The sequence below is a fragment of the Anomaloglossus baeobatrachus genome, chromosome 5 (genome assembly GCF_048569485.1).
Source record: "Anomaloglossus baeobatrachus isolate aAnoBae1 chromosome 5, aAnoBae1.hap1, whole genome shotgun sequence".
Classification (NCBI taxonomy): domain Eukaryota; kingdom Metazoa; phylum Chordata; class Amphibia; order Anura; family Aromobatidae; genus Anomaloglossus; species Anomaloglossus baeobatrachus.
In genome coordinates this window covers 531037287-531058989 of record NC_134357.1, presented here as the reverse complement: position 1 = coordinate 531058989, position 21703 = coordinate 531037287, and the positions used below count along the sequence as shown (strand labels likewise).

Here is a 21703-nt window from a genome sequence, read left to right as displayed (position 1 = left end):
TGTGGAGGTGGCCTGAGCTATAGCTTGCTTGTTCTAACGTAATAAGATTATCTGTGTATGTAAATAATCAAAATATAGATGTAGTAGCATAATTATCTGTGTGTCTATATAGCAATTGCACCGACCTATAATATGATTTTAAGCTGTATACTCATGAAGGGGTTACCAAGGATGAATGAACAGATGTATAAACAATGAAAGTCTTCATAATGATGAGCAAAAGTCTTATCAGTAGTTTCACACAGAAAGAATGTATAACGAATAGAGATGTATTTTACAGCATACTGGGAAAGATTGGGAAGTGGAATACTCCCTAAGCATCCTGTTCTAGTCCCAAGGTCAATGATGCATTCTGTATAATTGAATCTATCCAATACACGAGTTTCAGTTGGTGACGCTGGCTCAAAGAGAGAACACGTATTGTGTGATCATTGTCTGATTTATTAACATCAGCTCTGATATATAGCTAATTCGGCACCAGCCTCTGAATATCCTAAACGAAGATACCATTAGCTATCTTCAACTAAATTTCTCCCTTGACAGTTTGGCGCATCCAATGTGGAGCCCCTCCAAGGACACATTGCCGACCTGGAAATACCGATGGTTTGGACGTCCAGGATTGAGATCTCCCTCTCCTCCAAACAGGCTGATCCCCTCCGACCCCACGGGTGAGTGTTACATACTGTGTATTCACTACCGTTGTGGTTGGTTTTGGAGAGGAGGGAGCGATGGGCTGTGTGTCCTTATCAGTGTTAAAAGGTACCTGATTGTGACTCAGGGGTGATGCCCACTGGGGCTCAGTAGCACTATCCCAGCCCTGAGGTGTGGATCAAGAGTGTCACACAGAATCCAGAGGATGGTTGTTAGGGCAGGAAAGATGGTGGTGGCCGGATATAGCTAGTTAGACTGACCCAGTGTGTCATTAAAGACGCGGGACTGTTCCCGTGACCGAAGATAGGGATTAGGACGTTAAATTTGCCAGAGTTGACCAAGTCCAGAGGCCGGGACTTGGGACTTGTTTGTATCTGCATATGCATTCTTGTACGACCTCCTCCGTTACACGGAAGATTTTCACGTGAACGAAGATAGGGATTAGGACAATAAAAAATATTGGTGCAGCTGATCAAGTCTGGAGGGAATACATTTTGTACCCCTCCTCCGTAACACAGGATACCCTTATTATTATATAGCTGAGGAGTTGCCAGCTAGTATAGAAGTGTGGCCTTAAGTTCCAGCCGGACTGTAACGCACGCCGCATAGTCATAAATTAGTGCAATCCAGACACCACCAAGATAGCAAAAATGTTTAGAATGGAGAAGACAAGGTTAAGAAACCTGAGGATTCACAGAATGTGTTGGATTTAGTGAACATTCCTTAGGTGGGGGCACGTGCTGGAGACAGTTAAGCTGTGCATCATGCCCCGGAGATTTTCAGAGTATTACTTGTTGATTGATGCAAAGTAGTTTGGCAGAGTAACGCAGATATTGCTATCAGAAAGATATATTGAGGTCAAAGATGAAGATGAGCAAGGGGATGTTATGTTTTTCTATAGGTTACCGAAGTTTGAGGATGGTTTTAAGGGCACTCAAGAAGGTTGTTTTGTTGCTACTTCGCAGCCTGATCCTGGACAAGCCCTGGAGCTACTCACAGATGTTACAGTCCCACCCACTGGCCAAAATCCCTTATCTCTTTCTGTACTGCCCACACCGGCCTTAGTCCCAGCACCCACCTCACAGTTAGTAGAGGCATTCTCCACAATTTTCACATTGACCCTGCCCACTACTGCCTCTATCCATCCAGAAGTACCAATTGAGAAGCCGCCCCCATACAACCCAGCTAGCTGCACATGTTACCAGTGTGGCTACCAAAACACAGACTGGAGAGATGGTTGTAACAATTGTACAGCTCACCGCCCACATATGAGTCATGGCCATAAGCCTGTCCCAATCCTCCCTTTTCTAACTCCGGGAGGAGATTACTATGTGCCTCCTCTACATCAGAGAACAACCGAGCAGACTCAGGAGCTGTTATCCACACCCATACCCCTGGTCCCTCCCATACCTGCAGTGCCATCTCTCCCCCCACCGGCCAGTCTGAAGCCACGCTCCTCAGTCACCAATCCCCTCCCCTTAGATCCCCCTCCTTCCTCTAGGACACATAGCGAGCCTTACCCCGAACCTGACGAGGAACAGCCCTCATTCAAATATGTCCCTTTCAACCCCACCCAGTCAGCGGCATTACTCAACTGCCTGCCAGAACCCTGAAATTAACCCTATGCGATTTTGTAGGGAAATGCTACAGGTCCATCAGTGGTATTTAGCTGCTCAAAAGGACCTTGTTAATCTCACCAAGGTAAAACCAGGAGATAGTTTTTGACCCTTAAAGCCACAGCGTATCCAACAGCAACCAAACCCTATTGTGAATCCGCACCGGTCCAACAACAGATCCAATAAGCGTTGTGGCAACTATCAACAAACCCAACAAAGCAAATATCTGATCTGTTGGCGTTGTGGCCAGCCTCGTCACCTCCAGAGAGAGTGCTGTACCCCCAATTTCAGTGTTTAGCCTTGTACCCTCAAAATCGTAACCAAAACTTGCAGCACATAAATCCACAATAAAGGTGTTCCCTGTAGATTCAGTAATAATCTACCTGAAGCCAGGTGTGCCTTTTCCCAGAGTATCACAGTAGCCCTTTAAATTAGCCCAAAAAGCTGGTCTCCAAGGCCAAATTGACAGTTTGTTACACAGCGGAGTACTAATACACTGTGTTTTCCTTTGTAATTCACCTTTTGAAAAAAAAAAGAGGGAAAGAAATCCGCCCCAGAAGATCCCCCAAAATACCGAGTCTGCCCCAATCTTCCCTAATGACACAGAGGGGAACCCCGGACTGCTTGTCTCCTTGCTGCAGTGATTTCCAGTCCCAAGCCACCCTTCCTAACAATGCCTTCCATTCCACCCTATCCATGTTAAAGATTTTGTGATATATGTTTCTGTAATGAAAGTTCTGCCCATGGCCCCTCTTGTATCTGTTTCTCCCCACCAGCCGTTCTGATACCACCACCCTGACCCTGGCTGTCCGCAGTGAGACGTGGGAGTGACAGGGAAAGGTGGGGGCTAAGTCAGCTCCTAAAAAACAACAAAAAAAACTGACGAAGTAGAGAAAAGAAAAAAAAATGGTTTCTGCAGAGATATGCAGGACTGTATGTGTTTCACTCCTTACTGATTAGTGTTTTTCTCTGGTAGGGTGGGTTTTGTTTAACCCTTAGAGTTCAAAATTTCACAGGAGATTATCAATAGTATCCTGCTAATATGTAAATAATTAAATTAAGTTTTACAGGGAAAATTATATATTTTTTTTAAATTCCCCAGTAGTGTATAAGTTTTATTAATCGGTTGGTTAATCATATTATCTGCTGTTATAAAACTGTGAATTTTATCAAATTAGTACATAAAAAAACAAAAAAAATAAAGGGGGGAAGATGATATCTATTATATTTTTCCAGTAGTAGAAGGCGCAGCATACATATTGGATAGGCTTTAAAGCTGGCTTTTCTTTTGCAACAGTTATGTCATGTTTATTGGACTACTATGAAATATGTCTATTATAAGAATGATTAGTGCATATTTCTTTTCGTTTTTGTTTTTATAGATGAAACCAGATGCAGGTCGATTCTGCACTGGATATGCTATGGTTTACACAACATGAGGTAGTCTAAATTTGAACCACTCTCTTCCCTCCTATCGGTACAGGAGGAGTGATGTATTAATTCCTCTCTAGATGGGTGGAGCATTAAGAGTCAAAATGTGTATGTAGGATGTAGATCTTTTCTGTTGTCAAATGAGTTAGGTATGCTGAAGATAAAGTCTAGATCTGAGCTGATGGAATCGGATGGAGATCCCCGCACAGATGCAGCTGACCAAGAAACAGTGAACGGGCCTAGAGTTGAAGAGTCCTTTACAATGCATATGGACCATACTTCGGTGACACCTGTCATGTCAGTGACTTCTGTCACTCCTTGTGTTCTTAAATCCCTACAGGAACAAGCGAATCAAAGAAGAATGAAGTGTGAGACGAAGGTAGCCAGCTAACTGAGGAAGGTCTGTGGATAAAGGGCGGTAAGCTTTCTATGCCATGAGATCTCTTCTTAATGATGGCCCAAGTAACTTATGGACTAAAATCTGTGAAAAATAAATATCAGTGTGCGCTTTGGTAACACCAGGGTTCAGTACCCAGGTAGGCAAACTCACCCAGTCTTGTAAAACACGTTCTTAAAACAATGAAGAAAAAACTGTAAGGAGTCCGCAGAAACATATTCTGCACCTGCTCTACCCATTTTTAGAGACTGCAAACTGATTATAGATGTATATCATGAGCACATTGTATGCAAGTCTGTGCGTGTTGTGTAGATTTCTCTCCAGGCTTGGTCAGAGGCATTCCAGTGCAGAAAACGTCATTCCTGAAAATCCACATAATGCAAGTGGTATGTAAAAAAACAAACTGATAACTTGTAAACCAATGTGTGTTTTGTTTCTCTTTAGTAACAAACAGGTCTCAATGTAAAATGTTTTTTTGGTTTAGCACAAAGTACGTACAAATTTTATATGATTGACAAAATAGTGAAATAAACAAGTGTATTTTCTAATTTCAGATGCTAAATTAGAGTTAGTAGTATATGATTAATCCTAAAAGGACAAGCGAGAAAGAGCCATGAGTCAAGATTAGATGAGTTGATCCAGCTTGTCCCCACCACAGAAATTTTGATAAAGCTCAATGGCAGGACAACATGGATTCACGCCTCGCATTGCAGAAGGGTCGACCTACCAGAGCTGCACTGAGTGTCCTGCTCATATTTATCCTTTTCAAAAAGACCTGCACAGTCTCAGACCATTATTGCCAAAACAGTTAGAAGAGAGGACTTAGCGAGCCTTGATACATGGGAAAGTCCAACTACAAAGGGTAAGGACTCGCTTAGGGGTCCTTGGTCTCAAACCAATGAAGAAACCCTTTCCCCTCTCCACCCATGTTCAACGTTTAGTCAGGCAGCATTTCCCAACAGATCTTTCTTCCTCTTTTCCTAAGGGAACACAGTACCCTTGGTATTTGGAAATGGCAGAAGTGAGTCAAGGGGGAACTGTTGAGGGTACGAATTGAGTAATCTAAAATACTTAATTCAGCCATTTCATAGACCCAAAAATGTGGTTTAGTTAATGTAACCTAACAATTTATAAATGGTTTTGTCTCTTACTAACTCATGAATGAATATATTCAATGATTTTCCTTAATACAAAATGCTAGCTATGGACTCTCTCATCTCGGGAAAAGTTTAGGAAGAGCCTATCCCATCAGGCTGATGTCTCCCCGGCCTAGTCTGCTGAGCACTGTCAGTGACACGCAAGTTTATGTTACATCTCAGAAACCAACAGACCTGAAACAACCGAAGCAGAAAGCGGCTGCTATTTTACCCATTAGTCCAAAAGGTTTCTCCAAGTCAGCGCCACAAACTGTTCATATGAAGTTTTATCATGTTTTTTTATCAAGAGCAGATTATCTGGGTTCACGAAGTGGCCCTAAGTGGACTAGCACTGACCAAGCATCCTCCTTTTTGTTTCATATCCAGAAAGAAAACCATAGACAATTTGTAGCAAATGTTTTTTTGGTTATGTGCTGATTTTAAGATAAGGTCTAGATTCAATCTTTCTTAATCGGGATAATGTGCCCTAATGAAAGTAATAATGCCAATTCTAATAGACCCTATAAATCATGAAGTTATTTTTAATAAATAGAATAAGTACTTAAGGGGGAGCTAAAGCCTGTAGTATTATATAAAATGAAAGTCCCAAGGGGGGTAAGTCACAAATAAGATCCAAATAAAATATATCTAAATGGGGAAAACTTTAATATTTAAGGTTGACAACATTCACAGAAATCTTATTAAGGGGGGACTGTAGAGGTGGCCTGAGCTATAGCTTTTTTGTTCTAACGTAATAAGATTATCTGTGTATGTAAATAATCAAAATATAGATGTAGTAGCATAATTATCTGTGTGTCTATATAGCAATTGCACAGACCTATAATATGATTTTAAGCTGTATAGTCATGAAGGGGTTACCAAGGATGAGTGAACAGATGTATAAACAATAAAAGTCTTCATAATAATGAGCAAAAGTCTTATCAATAGTTTCATACAGAAAGAATGTATAACGAACAGAGATGTATTTTACAGCATACTGTGAAAGATTGGGGAGTGGAATACTCCCTAAGCTTCCTGTTCTAGTCCCAAGGTCAATGATGCATTCTGTATAATTGAATCTATCCAATACACGAGTTTCAGTTGGTGACGCTGGCCCAAAGAGAGAACACGTATTGTGTGATCATTGTCTGATTTATTAACATCAACTCTGATATATAGCTGATACGGCACCGGCCTCTGAATATCCTAAACGAAGATACCATTAGCTATCTTCAACTAAATTTTTCCCTTGACAACCCCTCATAGAAGGAGGGGTACCGTTGCACTGTGTTTTGTGCTAAACTCGCCGAGTGTCATGGTGGGATCAGACACTGTTCAGACACCAGACTCTGATACACCTCATTATACTTTCTCTGGTGCTTCTGAGTTGCACAAGCAGGCTTGGGCGTCAACCAGCTGTCTGCTTATTAGTGATGGGACTAGCAGGAGTTCATTTCTGCTAGCCCGCTAGTTACCTTTGGATCATGTGTTGTGGGAGACCTTTCACAGGTACTCCCACTTTTTTAAGATGGAGTAATTTGTCTTCCTATGCCAACTATAGCTTTTTGCTAAAGTGGTCCGTGTGCTGTTGTTTTCCAGTCTTGTGATTTACTGCATGTTGCTTGGTGTACAGTGGAATTCCTCGGTCATCTGGGTATTTCCTCCCTGCTTTAGTTTTCTTTCTTATCACTTCTCTGATTACTCTGTGTGAGCTTGCTGTGTTTTTATATCCTCTGTTTGTCTATCACTGTTGGTGTTTACACGCTCCTGTCCTGGGCCTCTGGGGATAGGGAGGGAAGGGGTACTTGATCAGGGCTGGTCAGGAGCAGGGGTAGGAAGGCGGCCCGGATATCATCACAATCAGACATCTCTGGGATCAGGGATAGCTGGGGGTCCCCTAGCCTCAGTGCCACCTTTCTGCAAGGAGGAACAGGAGGAGCACTGCCAAAGCCCTGCAAAATGACCTCCAGCAGGCCACGTATGTGCAAGTGTCTGCACAAACGGTTAGAAACTGACTCCATGAGGATGACATGAGGGCCTGACGTCCACAGATTGGGGTTGTGCTCACTGCTCAACACCGTGCAGGACACTTGGCATTTACCACAGAACACCAGGATTGTGCTAGTCACAGATGAAAGTAGGTTCACACTGAGCACATGTAACAGACGTGACAGAGTCTGGAGACGCCGTGGAGAGTGATCTGCTGCCTACAGCATCCTTCAGCATGACCGTCTTGGCAGTGGGTCAGTAATGGTGTGGGGTGGCATTTATTTGGAGAGCCGCACAGCCCTCCATGTGCTTGCCAGAGGTAGCCTGACTGCCATTAGGTACCGAGATGAGATCCCCAAAACCCTTCTGAGACCATATGTTGGTGCAGTTGGCCATGGGTTCTTCCTAATGCAGGACAATGCCAGACCTCATGTGGCTGTAATGTGTCAGCAGTTCCTGCAAGATGAAGGCTTTGAAGCTATAGACAGGCCCACCTGTTCCCTAGAAATGAATCCGATAGAGCACATCTGGGACATCATGTCTCGCTCCATCCACCAACACAGCAGACTGTCCAGGAGTTGGCGGATGCTTTAGTCAAGGTCTGGGAGGAGATCCCTCAGGAGACCATCCGCAACCTCATCAGGAGCATGCCCAGGCGTTGTAGGGAGGTCATCAGGCATGTGGAGGCCACACACAATACTGAGCCTTATTTTGACTTGCTTCCACTTTAATTTTGTCTTGTTTTGATTTTCATTTTGACTTGTTTCCACTTTCATTGTGTGTGTCTTCAAATCCAGGCCTCCATTGGTTAAAACATTTGATTTTCATTGATGATTTTTGTGTGATTTTGTTGTCAGCACATCCAACTTTGTACAGAACAAAGTATTCAATGATAATATTTAATTCATTCAGATCTAGGATATGTTATTTGAGTGCTCCCTTTAATTTTTTGAGCAGTGTATATCAGAGCATGGGAAAACTGCGTGCTGAGGACAAGATGGATATCAGAACATCGGAAAGCTGGGTACTGACAGAAAGAGGGATTTCAGATCATGGGAAACCTGGGTGCTGAGAGAAAAAGGCAAGTGTCAATGTCCTTATCCTGTACCCCGAGTGCAGCGTCATTATCCCATACCACAAGTGTTAGTGTTATTATCCCATATCCCAAGTGTCAGCGTCATTATGCTGTACCCAGAATGTCGATGTCATTATCCCGTACTTTAAATGTCATGTACGTAGGGGGCTCCAGGTCCAAACTTTGCATCGAGGCCCATCAAACTTTAGTGATGCCACTTCTGCCGCAGACACTTCTGCAACTACGACACAGTCAGCAGAGAGTGATTGAGCTCCTAACACTCAAGCTACACTGGACTCGGTAATTACATCTACTTTACTGAAAAATCTGCAGGACATGTTTAACCCCTTAACGACCGCGGGCCGTAAAATTACGTCCTAAATGACATAATCTTACTGCCCGCGGTCCTCCGGCGGCAGCATGCCGCGATCGGCACACATCTGAGCTGATTTTCACAGCTGAGATGTGTGCCTGCTAGGCACGAGCAGAATCGTTATCTGCTCGTGCCGATTAACCCCTTATATGGCGCTGTCAATACATGACAGCGCCATTATAAGCGCAATCGCGGTAAAGTTTTACTTACCGCCGAAACCGGAAGTCACGTGACGCGATCACGTGACTCCCGATAGTTGTCATGGTAGTACAGGGTCATGTGATGACTCCTGTACTACACATGAATTGGTTTCACTTTCGCTGTGCCCGGGGCACAGCAAAAGAGAAAGACAGCGTATCTGCTGTTTACAGCCTTCCAGCTGTGATCAGCAGATACTGCAGAGCGATCGGAATGCTGATCGCAATAGCCCCCTAGGGGGACTAGTAAAATAAAAAAAAAAAGTAAAAAAATAAGTTTTAAAAAATTAAAAAAAAACAAAAAAACCTAAAAGTTCAAATCACCCCCCATTCGCCCCATTGAAAATTAAAGGGTTAAAAAAATAAAAAATATACACACATTTGGTATCGCCACGTTCAGAAACGCCCGATCTATCAAAATATAAAATCAATGAATCTGATCAGTAAACGGCGTAGCGGCAAAAAAATTCCAAACGCCAAAATGACGTTTTTTTGTCGCCACAACTTTTGCGCAAAATGCAATAAGAGGCGATCAAAACGTAGCATCTGCGCAAAAATGATACCGTTAAAAACGTCAGCTCGAGACGCAAAAAATAAGCCATCATTGAGCCTAAGATCCCGAAAAATGAGAACGCTACGGGTCACGGAATATGGCGTAAAACGTGCGCCACTTTTTTCGGACAAACTTCCGATTTTTTTTTAACCCCTTATATAAAAGTAAACCTATACATGTTTGGTGTCTACGAACTCGCACTGACCTGAGGCATCACACCCACACATCAGTTTTACCATATAGTGAACACAGTGAATAAAATATCTCAAAAACCATAGTGCTATCGCACTTTTTTTGCAATTTTTCAGCATTTGGAATTTTTTTGCCATTTTCTAGTACACAATATGGTAAAACTGATGGTTTCATTTAAAAGTACAGCTCGTTCCGCAAAAAATGAGCCCTCACATGACCATATTGACTGAAAAATAAAAAAGTTACGTCTCTCAGAAAAAGAATGGCGAAAAAAAAAACGGAAAGCGAAAAATCGGCCGGTCGTGAAAGGGTTAAAGGGACTGTATCGTCTAATTTTTTTATTTTTTTTTTGTAGGCCAAATCAGCTAACAATATTATTCTAATCGTGTAACAACTATTTTCTTAATGTAATTCAACTTTTAAATATGTAAAATAAAACTTTTATATACAAAATACTTATAATTGCCAGTAGGGGGAGCATCTTCCTGTGTACACATCAAAAAGCTATAGTAATCTTTAGTGGAATTACGATAGCTGCAAATTTGGGCAGTCACTAGATGACATGCCTATTCTCCTCCCCTTTTGGGTGTTACACTGCACCCAAAAGGGGAGGAGGTGTATTTCATAGTAATGTGTCGCCATTTTCTGGGTGACTGTATATGAATTGTACAGCTCCACCCGGAAGTAAAGTGGAAACACATTTATACATATATATATATATATATATATATATACAAACTGCGGTCATCGGATCCTCCCGGTACCGCCACCGCTGCTTCAATCTCCCGTGCGGCGGCAGGCCCGCTCCCGTGTGGCGGCAGGCCAGCTCCCGTGCGGGAGATGAAGCAGCTGCGAAATCAAAAGTGAACAGTAGAAAAAAAACAAAAAAACAAACATACTCACCTGTCTGCGGACTCCCGGTGCCATGCCCGCTCCCAGGTCCTCTTCCGGTACCGCTGCTCCAGCTGTGTGCCGGCTCCAAGGCTCGTCCGATGGATGCAGGACCTGGCGGAGGATCACCTGATGCAGTCACTTGACGCATCAGCTGATCGCAAGTCTCGCGGTGATGCTGGCTTTTTACCGCCCGGCTATCAGCTGATCCTGCCGTCAGGAGACTATCAGTTGATCACCGGCACCTCCTGCAGCAATCGGACAGGAGCCAGCATGTAAGTGTGTAGGTTTTTTTTTTTTCTTTTCACTGATGCATCAGCTGATTGTATAAAAGCCGTTTATACAATCAGCTGCTGTGTGATGTGATTCCGGCCTTCCAGCAAACCGATCAGATGATATTGGACAGCGCGGGACCCTTGACCCAGGATTACTGTGGAGGGGTGGTTCTTTATTTCAATAAAGATGGAGTCACTAATTGTGTTGTGTTTTATTTCTAATAAAAATATTTTTCTGTGTGTTTTGTTTTTTTTATTTTATCTTTACTAGAAATTCATGGTGGCAATGTCTAATATTGGCGTGACACCATGAATTTCGGGCTTAGGGCCAGCTGATAATATAAAGCTAGCCCTAACCCCATTACTACCCAGTGAGCCACCCATCACCAGGGCAGCTGGAAGAGTTGGATACAGCGCCAGAAGATGGCTCTTTCATGAAAGTGCCATTTTCTGGGGTGGCTGCGGACTGCAATATGCAGCGTGGGTGCCCAGAAAGCTTGGGCACTTTGCACTGTATATTCCAATCCCCAGCTGCCTAGTTGTACCTGGCTGGACTCAAAAATTGGGCGAAGCCCACGTCTTTTTTTTTAATTTTAATTATTTCATGACAGTCATGAAATAATTAAAAAAAAAGGGCTTCGCTATATTTTTGGTTCACAACCGGGTACAAATTGGCAGCTGGGGGTTGGGGGCAGCCCGTACCTGCCTGCTGTACCTGGCTAGCATACAAAAATATGGCGAAGCCCATGTCATTTTTTTGGGGGGGCAAAAAACTCCTGCATACAGTCCTGGATGGAGGATGCTGAGCCTTGTAGTTATGCAGCTGCTGTCTGCTCTACTGCATACACTATTCGATGAAGCATGCTGAGCCTTGTAGTTCTGCAGCTGTCAAAATCTGCATAGTGCGCACAGCATTTTTTTTCCCATAGGTTTTGCTGGTGAATCACTGCAGAGATGTTATGAACGTTTTCTGCAGCGAAACATGCAGCAAATCCGCAGGAAATCCGCGGCAAAAAACGGCAAGTGCGCACAGAGTCTTACACATATATACAGTGACTGTTACACATATATATATATACACAGACTGCGGTCATCGCACCCACATATATACACTGACTGTTACACATACAGTATACGCTGTATGGCACTGTATGGTGGCTCAGTAGTTAGCACTGTACGGTGGCTCAGTAGTTGGCACTGTATGGTGGCTCTGAATGGTGGCTCAGTGGTTAGCACTGTACGGTGGCTCTGTATAGTGGCTCAGTAGTTGGCACTGTACGGTGGCTCAGTAGTTGGCTCTGTATGGTGGCTCAGTAGTTGGCACTGTACGGTGGCTCAGTAGTTGGCACTGTATGGTGGCTCTGTATGGTAGCTCAGTAGTTAGCACTGTACGGTGGCTCTGTATGGTGGCTCAGTAGTTATCACCGTATGGTGGCTCTGTAGTTGGCACTGTAACACACACACACACACACGAACGTGGACGGGGATAGCGGAGGGAGGGGCTTTCATTACAGACGGTAATGGCAGGGGGCTGGTGAGAGCAGAGGGAGGACACACACACACCGGCGACCGCCAGAACGGGGCTGGGGACAGCAGAGGGAGGGGCTTTCATTACAGACGGTAACGGCAGGGGGCTGGTGAGAGAAGAGGGAGGACACACACACACCGGCGACCGCCAGAACGGGGCTGTGGACAGCAGAGGGAGGTGCTTTCATTACAGACGGTAACGGCAGGGGGCTGGTGAGAGCAGAGGGAGGACACACACACACCGGCGACCGCCAGAACGAGGCTGTGGACAGCGGAGGGAGGTGCTTTCATTACAGACGGTAACGGCAGGGGGCGGGGGCTGGTGAGAACAGAGGGAGGGAGGGGGTGTCATTGGTAACGGGGGGAGGGGAGGCGGCCAGGACTCACATCCTGGCGGTTGACAGGTGTAAAGTGGAGAAAAAAGCATGGCTTGAATCTCCACAAAAATGGCGCTTGCTTTCCTCCGTCTGCTGTGATCTGGATAGCCCAGGGGGCACGTCCAGGTCACAGCATACGCCCACTGTAACGTTACACATAGGGTCGGATCTCTATGCACAGGGGCTGCCATAAAGGAGTGTGTAACTGTCGTTACACACACAGAGAATCCAACATGGCCCCAGTGCATACAGTAAAATTAGAATAACAGAAAAAGTAAATAAGCTACGATTTTCATTTTGTATTAAAAATACTTGATTTCAGAATCACTATTTTTAATACAAAAATAAAAAAACACAATACAGTCCCTTTAAATCTGAACTTAGAGTCTTTCACTGTGCATGTAAAGGAAAATGCACAATGTACATTTGACTTGCAAAACAAAATGGATGATGTGGTAGATGCTTTAGAGTAAGATCAGGAGAAACTCAAAATGTAGTCAGAGCGCCTTGACATTCTTGAGCTTAAATATAATATAAACATATATAACATGTAAAAGGTCTCTCTGAGAGTTATACATCTCCGAATGACAAAGCCACAACCTTATTCTTGGCCTCACACCTTCTCAGGACCTTACTCCAAGATAGCGGGCACACACTTGTTCTGGAGACTAAAGCTGGGGTCACACTAAACGACAGCGACAATGACGTCGCTGTTACGTCACCATTTTCTGTGACGTAGCAGCGACCTTGTAAGTCGCTGTTATGATCGCTGCTTAGCTGTCAAACACAGCAGCCGAAGCAGCGATCATAACGACACGCGTCGCTATGCTGCAACATGTGCAGAGAGCAGGGAGCCGCGCACACTGAGCGCTGGCTCCCTGCTCTCCTAGCTACAGTACACATCGGGTTAATTACACGATATGTACTGCAGCTACATGTGCAGAGAGCAGGGAGCCGTGCACACTGCTTAGCGCTGGCTCCTTGCTCTGCTAGCTACAGTACACATCGGGTTAATTACACGATGTGTACTGCAGCTACATGTGCAGAGAGCAGGAGCCGGCGCTGGCAGCGGGAGAGCGGCGGAGGCTGGTAACGAAGGTAAATATTGGGTAACCACCTTGGTTACCCGATGTTTACCTTGGTTACAGCTTACCGCAGCTGCCAGATGCCGGCTCCTGCTCCCTGCTCGCTTCATTTCGTCGCTCTCTCGCTGTCACACACAGCGATCTGTGCGTCACAGTGGGAGAGCGACGACCAAAAAATGAAGCTGGACATTCAGCAACAAGCGGCGACCTCACAGCAGGGGCCAGCTCGTTGCTGGATGTCACACACAGCGACAGCGACGGGACGTCGCTGCAACGTCACAGAAAATGGTGACGTAGCAGCGACGTCGTTGTCGCTGTGTGTGACATCACCTTAATACTAAGCCGGGTGGTAGAGGGGAAATTAATCCAGGACACAATCTCAATAAGCTGTTGCACTGACTGCCTGCTGTACAACCAACAGGCTGGAAGCTGTTTCAATGAACACACATGCAAAAAAGGGCAGATATATCCAGGCCTCATTACAGTGAATCTTCCGTTGAGAATTTTGTCTGAATTACATTTTTCAGAGATTTAGGCCCTGTGCGCACTAGAAAAAGGCTTAGTAAGATGTCCGCACCTGCGGGAAAATACCGCACCGAAATCTGCATCCAAATACGCATGCGGTTTGTAGCGTTTTGCTGCGGATTTGGTGCGGAAATGCCGCAGCCAGCGTCAGACTGGCTACTGGAGGAATCTCCAGTAATACCAGGCCTGGCCGCGGTTACATGCACTGAACTCCGGAGCTCCCACCTGAGCTCTTGAGTGCAGCCTAGACTAAACTGCGAGCACCGAGTGATTGATTCCCGACGATTGCCGTTTAGTTCAGGCCGGGCTGATCTCCGGAGCTCAGGTGACAGCTCCGGAGTGCAGCCTGGCCTCTCTACAGCTGTCACGTGAGCTCCGGAGATCAGCCTAGCCTGAACTAAACTGCAATCGCCGGGGAATCAATCACTCGGCGCTCGCAGTTTAGTCTACGCTGCACTCCAGAGCTCAGGTGACCGCTCCGGAGGTCAGTGCAGGTAACCGCGGCCAGGACTGTTATCACTGGAGATTCCTCCAGTAGCCAGTCCCGCAGCTACCTGCGGAAAAGAATTGACATGCAATTGTTTTTGCTGCGAGAATCCCGCAGCAAAACATGCAGCTGTCAAAATCCGCCTAGTGCACACAGCATTTTTTTTTCCCATAGGATTTGCTGATGAATCACTGCAGAGATGTTATGAACATTTTCTGCAGCGAAACATGCAGCAAATCTGCGGCTAATCTGCGGGAAATTCCATCTAGTGCGCACAAGGCCTTAGGGTATGTGCCCATGATCCACACATGCTGTATCCTGAATGCAGCGCGTCTTCTCCTGCAGAGATCCAAGTGTTCTCTGCAGGAGACCGCAGCTGCCTATGTCCACGATCAGGATTTGGGGCACTGTGGGAATTTTGCTCTGTTTTCCCTGGCGAACACTCACGTCTCCGTAAGCTAAAATGGACATGCTGCGGAAAGCTGCGCCGCATGTCAGTTTACGCTTCAGAGAAAAGAAGCACAGTGGGCATGGGATTTCTATAAATCCATCTACGGTGCTTGTACTGTACAATACAGCGTTTTGGAAGCAGCAAACACACACTGCGTTCAAAACACTGCTATTCCTGATTGTGGGCATGTACCCTTACACGTAATCCCTGGTATAAGTGCTCATCATAGAGCGCAGGATAAATATGAACTATAACATACCACAATCTTTTAGAGGCAGAATGAACAAATCAATAGTAGTTGAAGAATGGCTTTATTTAGTTTTACAGCGTTCACTTTGCGGTATAATTGATTAGGCGGCTTTATTTCTCCTGTCAGTACGATTACAGCGATACCAGATTTATATAGTCTTTTTAAGTTTGGTGACTATTACACTAAAAAAGCTTTTTACAAAATAAAGTTTTTTGGATCACTGAATTTTGAAGGTTATAGTTTTATTTTTCTGTTGACAGTCATGTGAGGGCTTGTTTTTTGCGGGATGAGTTGGAGTTTTTATTGCCACAATTTTTGGCCACGTAATATTTTTTTATCACTTTCTATTCCGCTTTTTGTTTGGCAGAATCAAGAAGAAACAGTAACTCAGGAATATTTTTTTGTTGTTGTTTGATTACGCCATTCACCGTGCCATGAAACGATAAGACAATTTTACTCTTCAGGTCAATATGATTACCACAGTTATGTAGTTTTTTTTTGTTTTGCTGCTTTTTACACAATAAAAACTATTTCATAGGAAAAAAACTGTTTTTGATTTGCTGTATTCTGAGAGCTATAACTTTTTTTATTTTTTTCGCTGACTGAGCAGTATGGTATCTTTCTTTTGAGGGACAAGATGACATTTTCAGAGGTACCATTTTAATTTATACATGACTTTTTGATTGCATTTGTCTACTTTTTTGTCAGCTGTATAATGAAAAGTCATAGTTTTTGCTACTTTTTTATCGTGTTCAGTGAAGCAGTTAACTAGTGTGAGAGTTTTATAGATGGGGTTGTTACGGACGTAGCAATACCAAATATGTGCACTTTTTTGTTTATTTTTTACACAAATATAACTAGTTTTTGGAACATTATTGTTTATTTTTTTTGTTCTTTATTTTCGGATTTGTTTTTTAGATTTCCTCTCTCTATGAGTCTCTACCCCACAATACTCAGATTGCAGCTGCAATGTTCTGCAGTGCTTGATCACTGCAGAACATCGGAGCTGTCGAGCTGCACTGAGAAAGCCTGAGTGATCATGCTACAGGCATGATCACATAGGCCTTCTGCAGTCAGTTGACCCAGAGGCCGTCATGACAACTTCGAGGCACCATGATAATGATTGGGCCCTCACAATTACATTGCGGGGGTCTCGATAGGAAGGAAAGGGAGCACAATCCCTCTCCCAATCTCCTAAGTGCCACAATCAGTATCTCATTTAGGGGGTTAAACAGCCAGGGGCAGCGCAGTCACCATTCTTTTTTGTGAGGGTCGGGGCTTGGCTGTCGGGTAAGCCAAGTCCTCGATGGCGATCGTGTGTGCAATCGCCAGGATGTACCAGTGCATCCTTGATTATTAAGTGCCCAAAAAATAGGACGTATCAGTACGTCCTTGGTCGGGAAGGGGTTAATGTCAATCTCTCAACTTATAACATTGCTACCTTTTTCTCTTCTCCAAACTTTGGAGATAATCTTTGGACTGAAAATAAATATAGATAAATCAGAAGCATCATTTATAAATACACCCACATATGAACAAGACCACGTTATTTCTTAATACAGTTTCACCAAAAAGAGATCACTCTTTCACCAAAAAGTCCACTTTTTGTAAATGGAATTAAACCCCATTTATGCAAAGGTTTACAGGCAACCTAGTCAAATAGTCTCCCACATCACTATCCTGGTTGGGTAGAATGCATTCAACAAAAATGGTTTCCTTACCAAAGTTTTTATATTTATTCAGGTCTCTCCCTATCGCTATTCCCACAAGAACCTTTACTAGTATACATTCTGTGGTCTCAAAATATATCTGGCAAGGTAAACCAGAGTTTGGTTAAATACTGCAATGCTGTTACCAGCATCCTCGCATTGCCCTGCACCACTCACTGGCAGAGACGCCGGCACAGTCACCCTCCCGGCCGCTCAGTGGTCCCTACCGACAGCTTCCAGGACCTGCTCATGCCAGAGGCCTCCTGGGAGTGCACTTAGGACACGCGCACACTAAGTATTTGAGGTACCTTCCCCCTATGGGAGGTGCCTGTGCGACGAGTTTGTCTTGGTCTGTCCCTCGTGTGCCGGTAACAAGGCCCCTAAAAACAACTTGCTGTGCGAATACTTCCCCTACAGGTGTTGTCCGCTCATTGGCAGCACATATCACCAACCTAGGGAGGTCCTCTGGTTGCTCCATCATCTGGGTAGTAGTGGACAGGTTTTTCAAAATGGCCCATTTCACTCCGCTCTCCAATTTGTCTTCTGTGCCAGTGCTCGGTGAGTACTTCATCCAACACATTTTCTGCTTGCATGATTTACCTCTCCACATTGTGTCCAATAGAGGCATCCAGTTCATCTCGGTTCTGAACGACTGCTTATAAGCTGCTGCATGTTACCTTGGTTTTCTCGTCGGTCTATCATCCACAGTGCAACGACCAAGTGGAGCAGGTCAACAGATCCAGACTAATTTCCTGCGGCATTTTGTCAACGAACAGCACAACGATTACGTCAAGCTTTTTCCAAGCCAGGAGTTCTATAATAAACACGTGAGTCTTACCCTAATTCTTCATTTCATTTAGTGTATGGACAGCAACCCAAAATCCCATTACCCGTTATTATCTCTTCCGTCAACCTTGCGGCCAATGCTCTGATTAAAGCGGGCTTTAGACAGGAGCAATATCGGTAACGATATCACTATCGTGCGTACCCGCCCCCTCGTTTGTGCGACACGGGCATATCGCTGCCCGTCGCACACAGAATCGCGCTCCCCCGTCACACGGCTTACCTGCCCTGCGACGTCGCTCTGGCCGGCGATCCGCCTCCTTTCTAAGGGGGTGGGTCGTTCGGCGTCACAGCGGCAGGCGTCCAATAGAAGCAGAGATGAGCGGGACGTAAACATCCCGCCCACCTCTTTCCTTCCGCATTGCCGGTGGAGGCAGCTAAGGAGATGTTCCTCGCTCCTGCGGTGTCACACACAGCGATGTGTGCTGCCACCGGAACGAGGAACAACATCGCTAATTAGAAATAAACGATATTTGGTTTTAGGACGAGCTCTCCACGGCAAACGATTTTTGCCACTTTTGCGATTGTTTTAGGTCGCACAAAAGTGTCACACGCTGCAATATCGTTAATGGAACCGGATGTGCGTCACTAACGGCGTGACCCCGACGATAAAACATTAACGATATCGTAGCGTGTAAAGCCCCCTTAAGACCTTCTCAGAGATCTGGTCGGAGACCAAGTCCTCCCTGGAGCAGTCCTCCATCTAAATGAAGTGGTATGCGGATAAGAAACGCCTGGATCCTCCCTCATTCCGACCCGGAGACAAGGTATGGCCCACTTTCTAAATAGGTCCATTTCAAGATGCCAGTCTACAAGCTGGGACTTTATTTTATTGATCCCTTTGAGGTGCTCCAGTAGTTCAATGCCGTATCCTACAAACTGAATCTTCCAGCCTCCTTGTGTATCCCGAACAGGTTCCATGTGTCTCTCCTCAAATTTCTCATCTTGAGCCGCTACTTCAGCAATCCTGGTACCTTGTCGCCGGTCAATGCAGAATATATCTGGCAAGGTAAACCAGAGTTTGGTTAGGTACTGTAATGCCATTATCGGCATCCCTGCACTTTCCTGACCCTCTCCCGAGCAGGAACGCTGGCACATTCAGCCTCCCAGTCATTCGGCAGAGGTTGCTCCTTCCCCAGTCTCTGCACACACCACACAGGCATCTTAGCATGATGCTTAGGGTGCGCGCACAGCATTTCTTAAAGGGCCAGCTTGCCTCAACCCGGAAGTGCCTCTCAGCCTATGGCTGAGAGATACTAGGTATTTGAGGCATTTTCCCCCTGTAGAAGGTGCCTGGGCAACGTTGTTTATCCTTTTGAAATGTGTTGCTAGTGGTCAGGTCCCTTATCCTTGTGCTGCTGTTGCCGTACAGCTCTATTACTAATACCCGTTTGTGTTCCAGTATCTGCCATATCCGCTACTACACAAATCTGTACCAGCTGTATCTGCCACACCCGCTGCTGCACCCATCCATTCTGGCCATGCCTGCCTTATCAACTGTAGTGGCTGCATCCGCCATATCAGAGACTGTCAGTGTCCGTACTCCTGGTGCAAACTGTCACAGCACCAAGTCTCCCTGGGTGGCTCCTAATGGCTATCGGTAGCCTAGTCCATCCTCACCATCATAAGCTCTGATTAAAAACCCAGTGTGCGGCTAAATCATGCCCCTCGGGTGTACTATGTGATGCAGCCCAGTGGGTTCTGTCCTGCTTGCACCCATGAGTATTACTTACTATATTTTACCATAGGATGAGAGGATTAGCTTCTGAATATATTTTTGAGCTCAATTAATTACAATATCTTCTCAATAAGCTGCTCTTAGATGGATTGGACCAGACTCATCCCTTATATCACCATATTCATTTTCTGGTTTGTTATGGACAAGTTCCCTTCCATAGGGTTTGGCCTAGGGAGCCCCCTTCACACACCACTCTGTGGAGAAAACTTAGATATCACTATAATTTACAATCTAACCCCTCTTCTTTATTGGTCTTATTTAACAATTTAATGTTTATACCACCTGGATTGGACCCAAGAGCCTATAAATGGTGGAATATGAAAGCAATTACTAATTTGAAGTATGTTTGGTCAAATGATAAAGTATTAACTAGGCAAGACTTTATATAAAAATACAATCCATTTTTGGGAGAAGCTATGCGTATAAACCAGGAATAACCCTCCTTATAACCTACTTTACCACTTTCATGCTTTGAGCAAATATGCTTAAATGACCCATTTGGAGTAGGTTCTGCGATACGTTATCAAATGGTAGTAACCAAATCCCTCTGACGGAAACATCACTTAAAATCTTACACAGGGCATATAAATGTTCCAGCACGACTAAATAAAACAAACCCTAATGTTTTAAGCCCGCTTTACACGCTACAATATATCTTACGATGTGTCGGCGGGGTCACGTCGTAAGTGACGCACATCCGGCATCGTAAATTACATTGTAGCGTGTGACAGCTACGTGCGATTGACCGGTAAAATGTTCATCGCATACACGTCGTTCATTTCCTAAAAATTGAACATCAGGTTGTTCATTGTACCCGGGGTAGCACACATCGCAGTGTGTGACACCCTGGGAACGATGAACAGATCTTACCTACGTCCTGCGGCTCCCGCCGGCAATGCGGAAGGAAGGAGGTGGGCGGGATGTTTACGTCCCGCTCATCTCCGCCCCTCCGCTTCTATTGGCCGGCTGCCGCGTGACGTCGATGTGACAGCGAACGTCCCTCCCACTCCAGGAAGTGGATGTTCGCCGCCCACATCGAGGTCGTATGGAAGGGTAAGTACGTGTGACTGGGAATTATTCGTTTGTGCGACACGTTCTACAAATTGAACGTGCCGCACATACGATGGGGGCGGGTACGATCGCATACGATATTGTATGCTTAATTGCAAGGTGTAAAGCAGGCTTTAGAGATTGGGATGTATTAGGTGACATGAAACATATATGGTGGTACTGCACTCACGTAAATACTTTCTGGAAGAAGATTGAATCCTTAGTTTCGAATGTCAATGGAAGGTCTACCCAACTTGGCCCAAACATCATGTTATTCGGAGACAAACCATTGCGAATGTGCAATATAACTTTACATCTTATACACTATATTATGATGGCAGCTAGAATTCACATTGGTTCAAAATGGTAATTCACATCTCAATACGATGGACAAAGATAGAATTAATATGATTATGCTATATGAACGAATTGATGCTAGAAGAACTGTAACACTAGAGATTTTCTTTGATGCGTGGACAACGTGGATAAACCTCCAACAAGATCCAAATTTAAATCAAGCTTTTCATTTATCACCTCTATAGTTTAAGTTCTTTTCTAATAACATCAACTACATCACTTCTAATGCAGAAAGTTATATTGGACTTTTAGCATCTGTGGTTTTATTATATCAATGGTCATTTACACCATGTGTATATGTAGTTTTTCTAATCTGAAACTAGTTAGATGTATTAACATACATCTCTCGTGTTTTAGCAAATATAAGCTTTACTCTGAAAATAATCCCTAGCAGGAATTTTCAGCATTTTCAGCGTAAGGCTTAGGGTACTTTCACACTTGCGTTATTTTCCTTCCGTTACAATCCGCCCTTTTGGGAAACAGCGGAATCCGTTAACGGATTCCGCTGTTTCCCATAGACTTGTATGG

General features: G+C 44.6%; 1 protein-coding gene across 1 annotated transcript in view; it reads right to left on the bottom strand.

Annotated features, from left to right (window-relative positions):
• LOC142312915 (uncharacterized) overlaps window positions 1-21703 on the bottom strand; it is a 145955-nt gene that overhangs the window by 92823 nt on the left and 31429 nt on the right. The window contains 1 exon segment of the mRNA XM_075351903.1: window positions 16920-16957. Coding sequence (XP_075208018.1) covers window positions 16920-16957 — 38 coding nt within the window.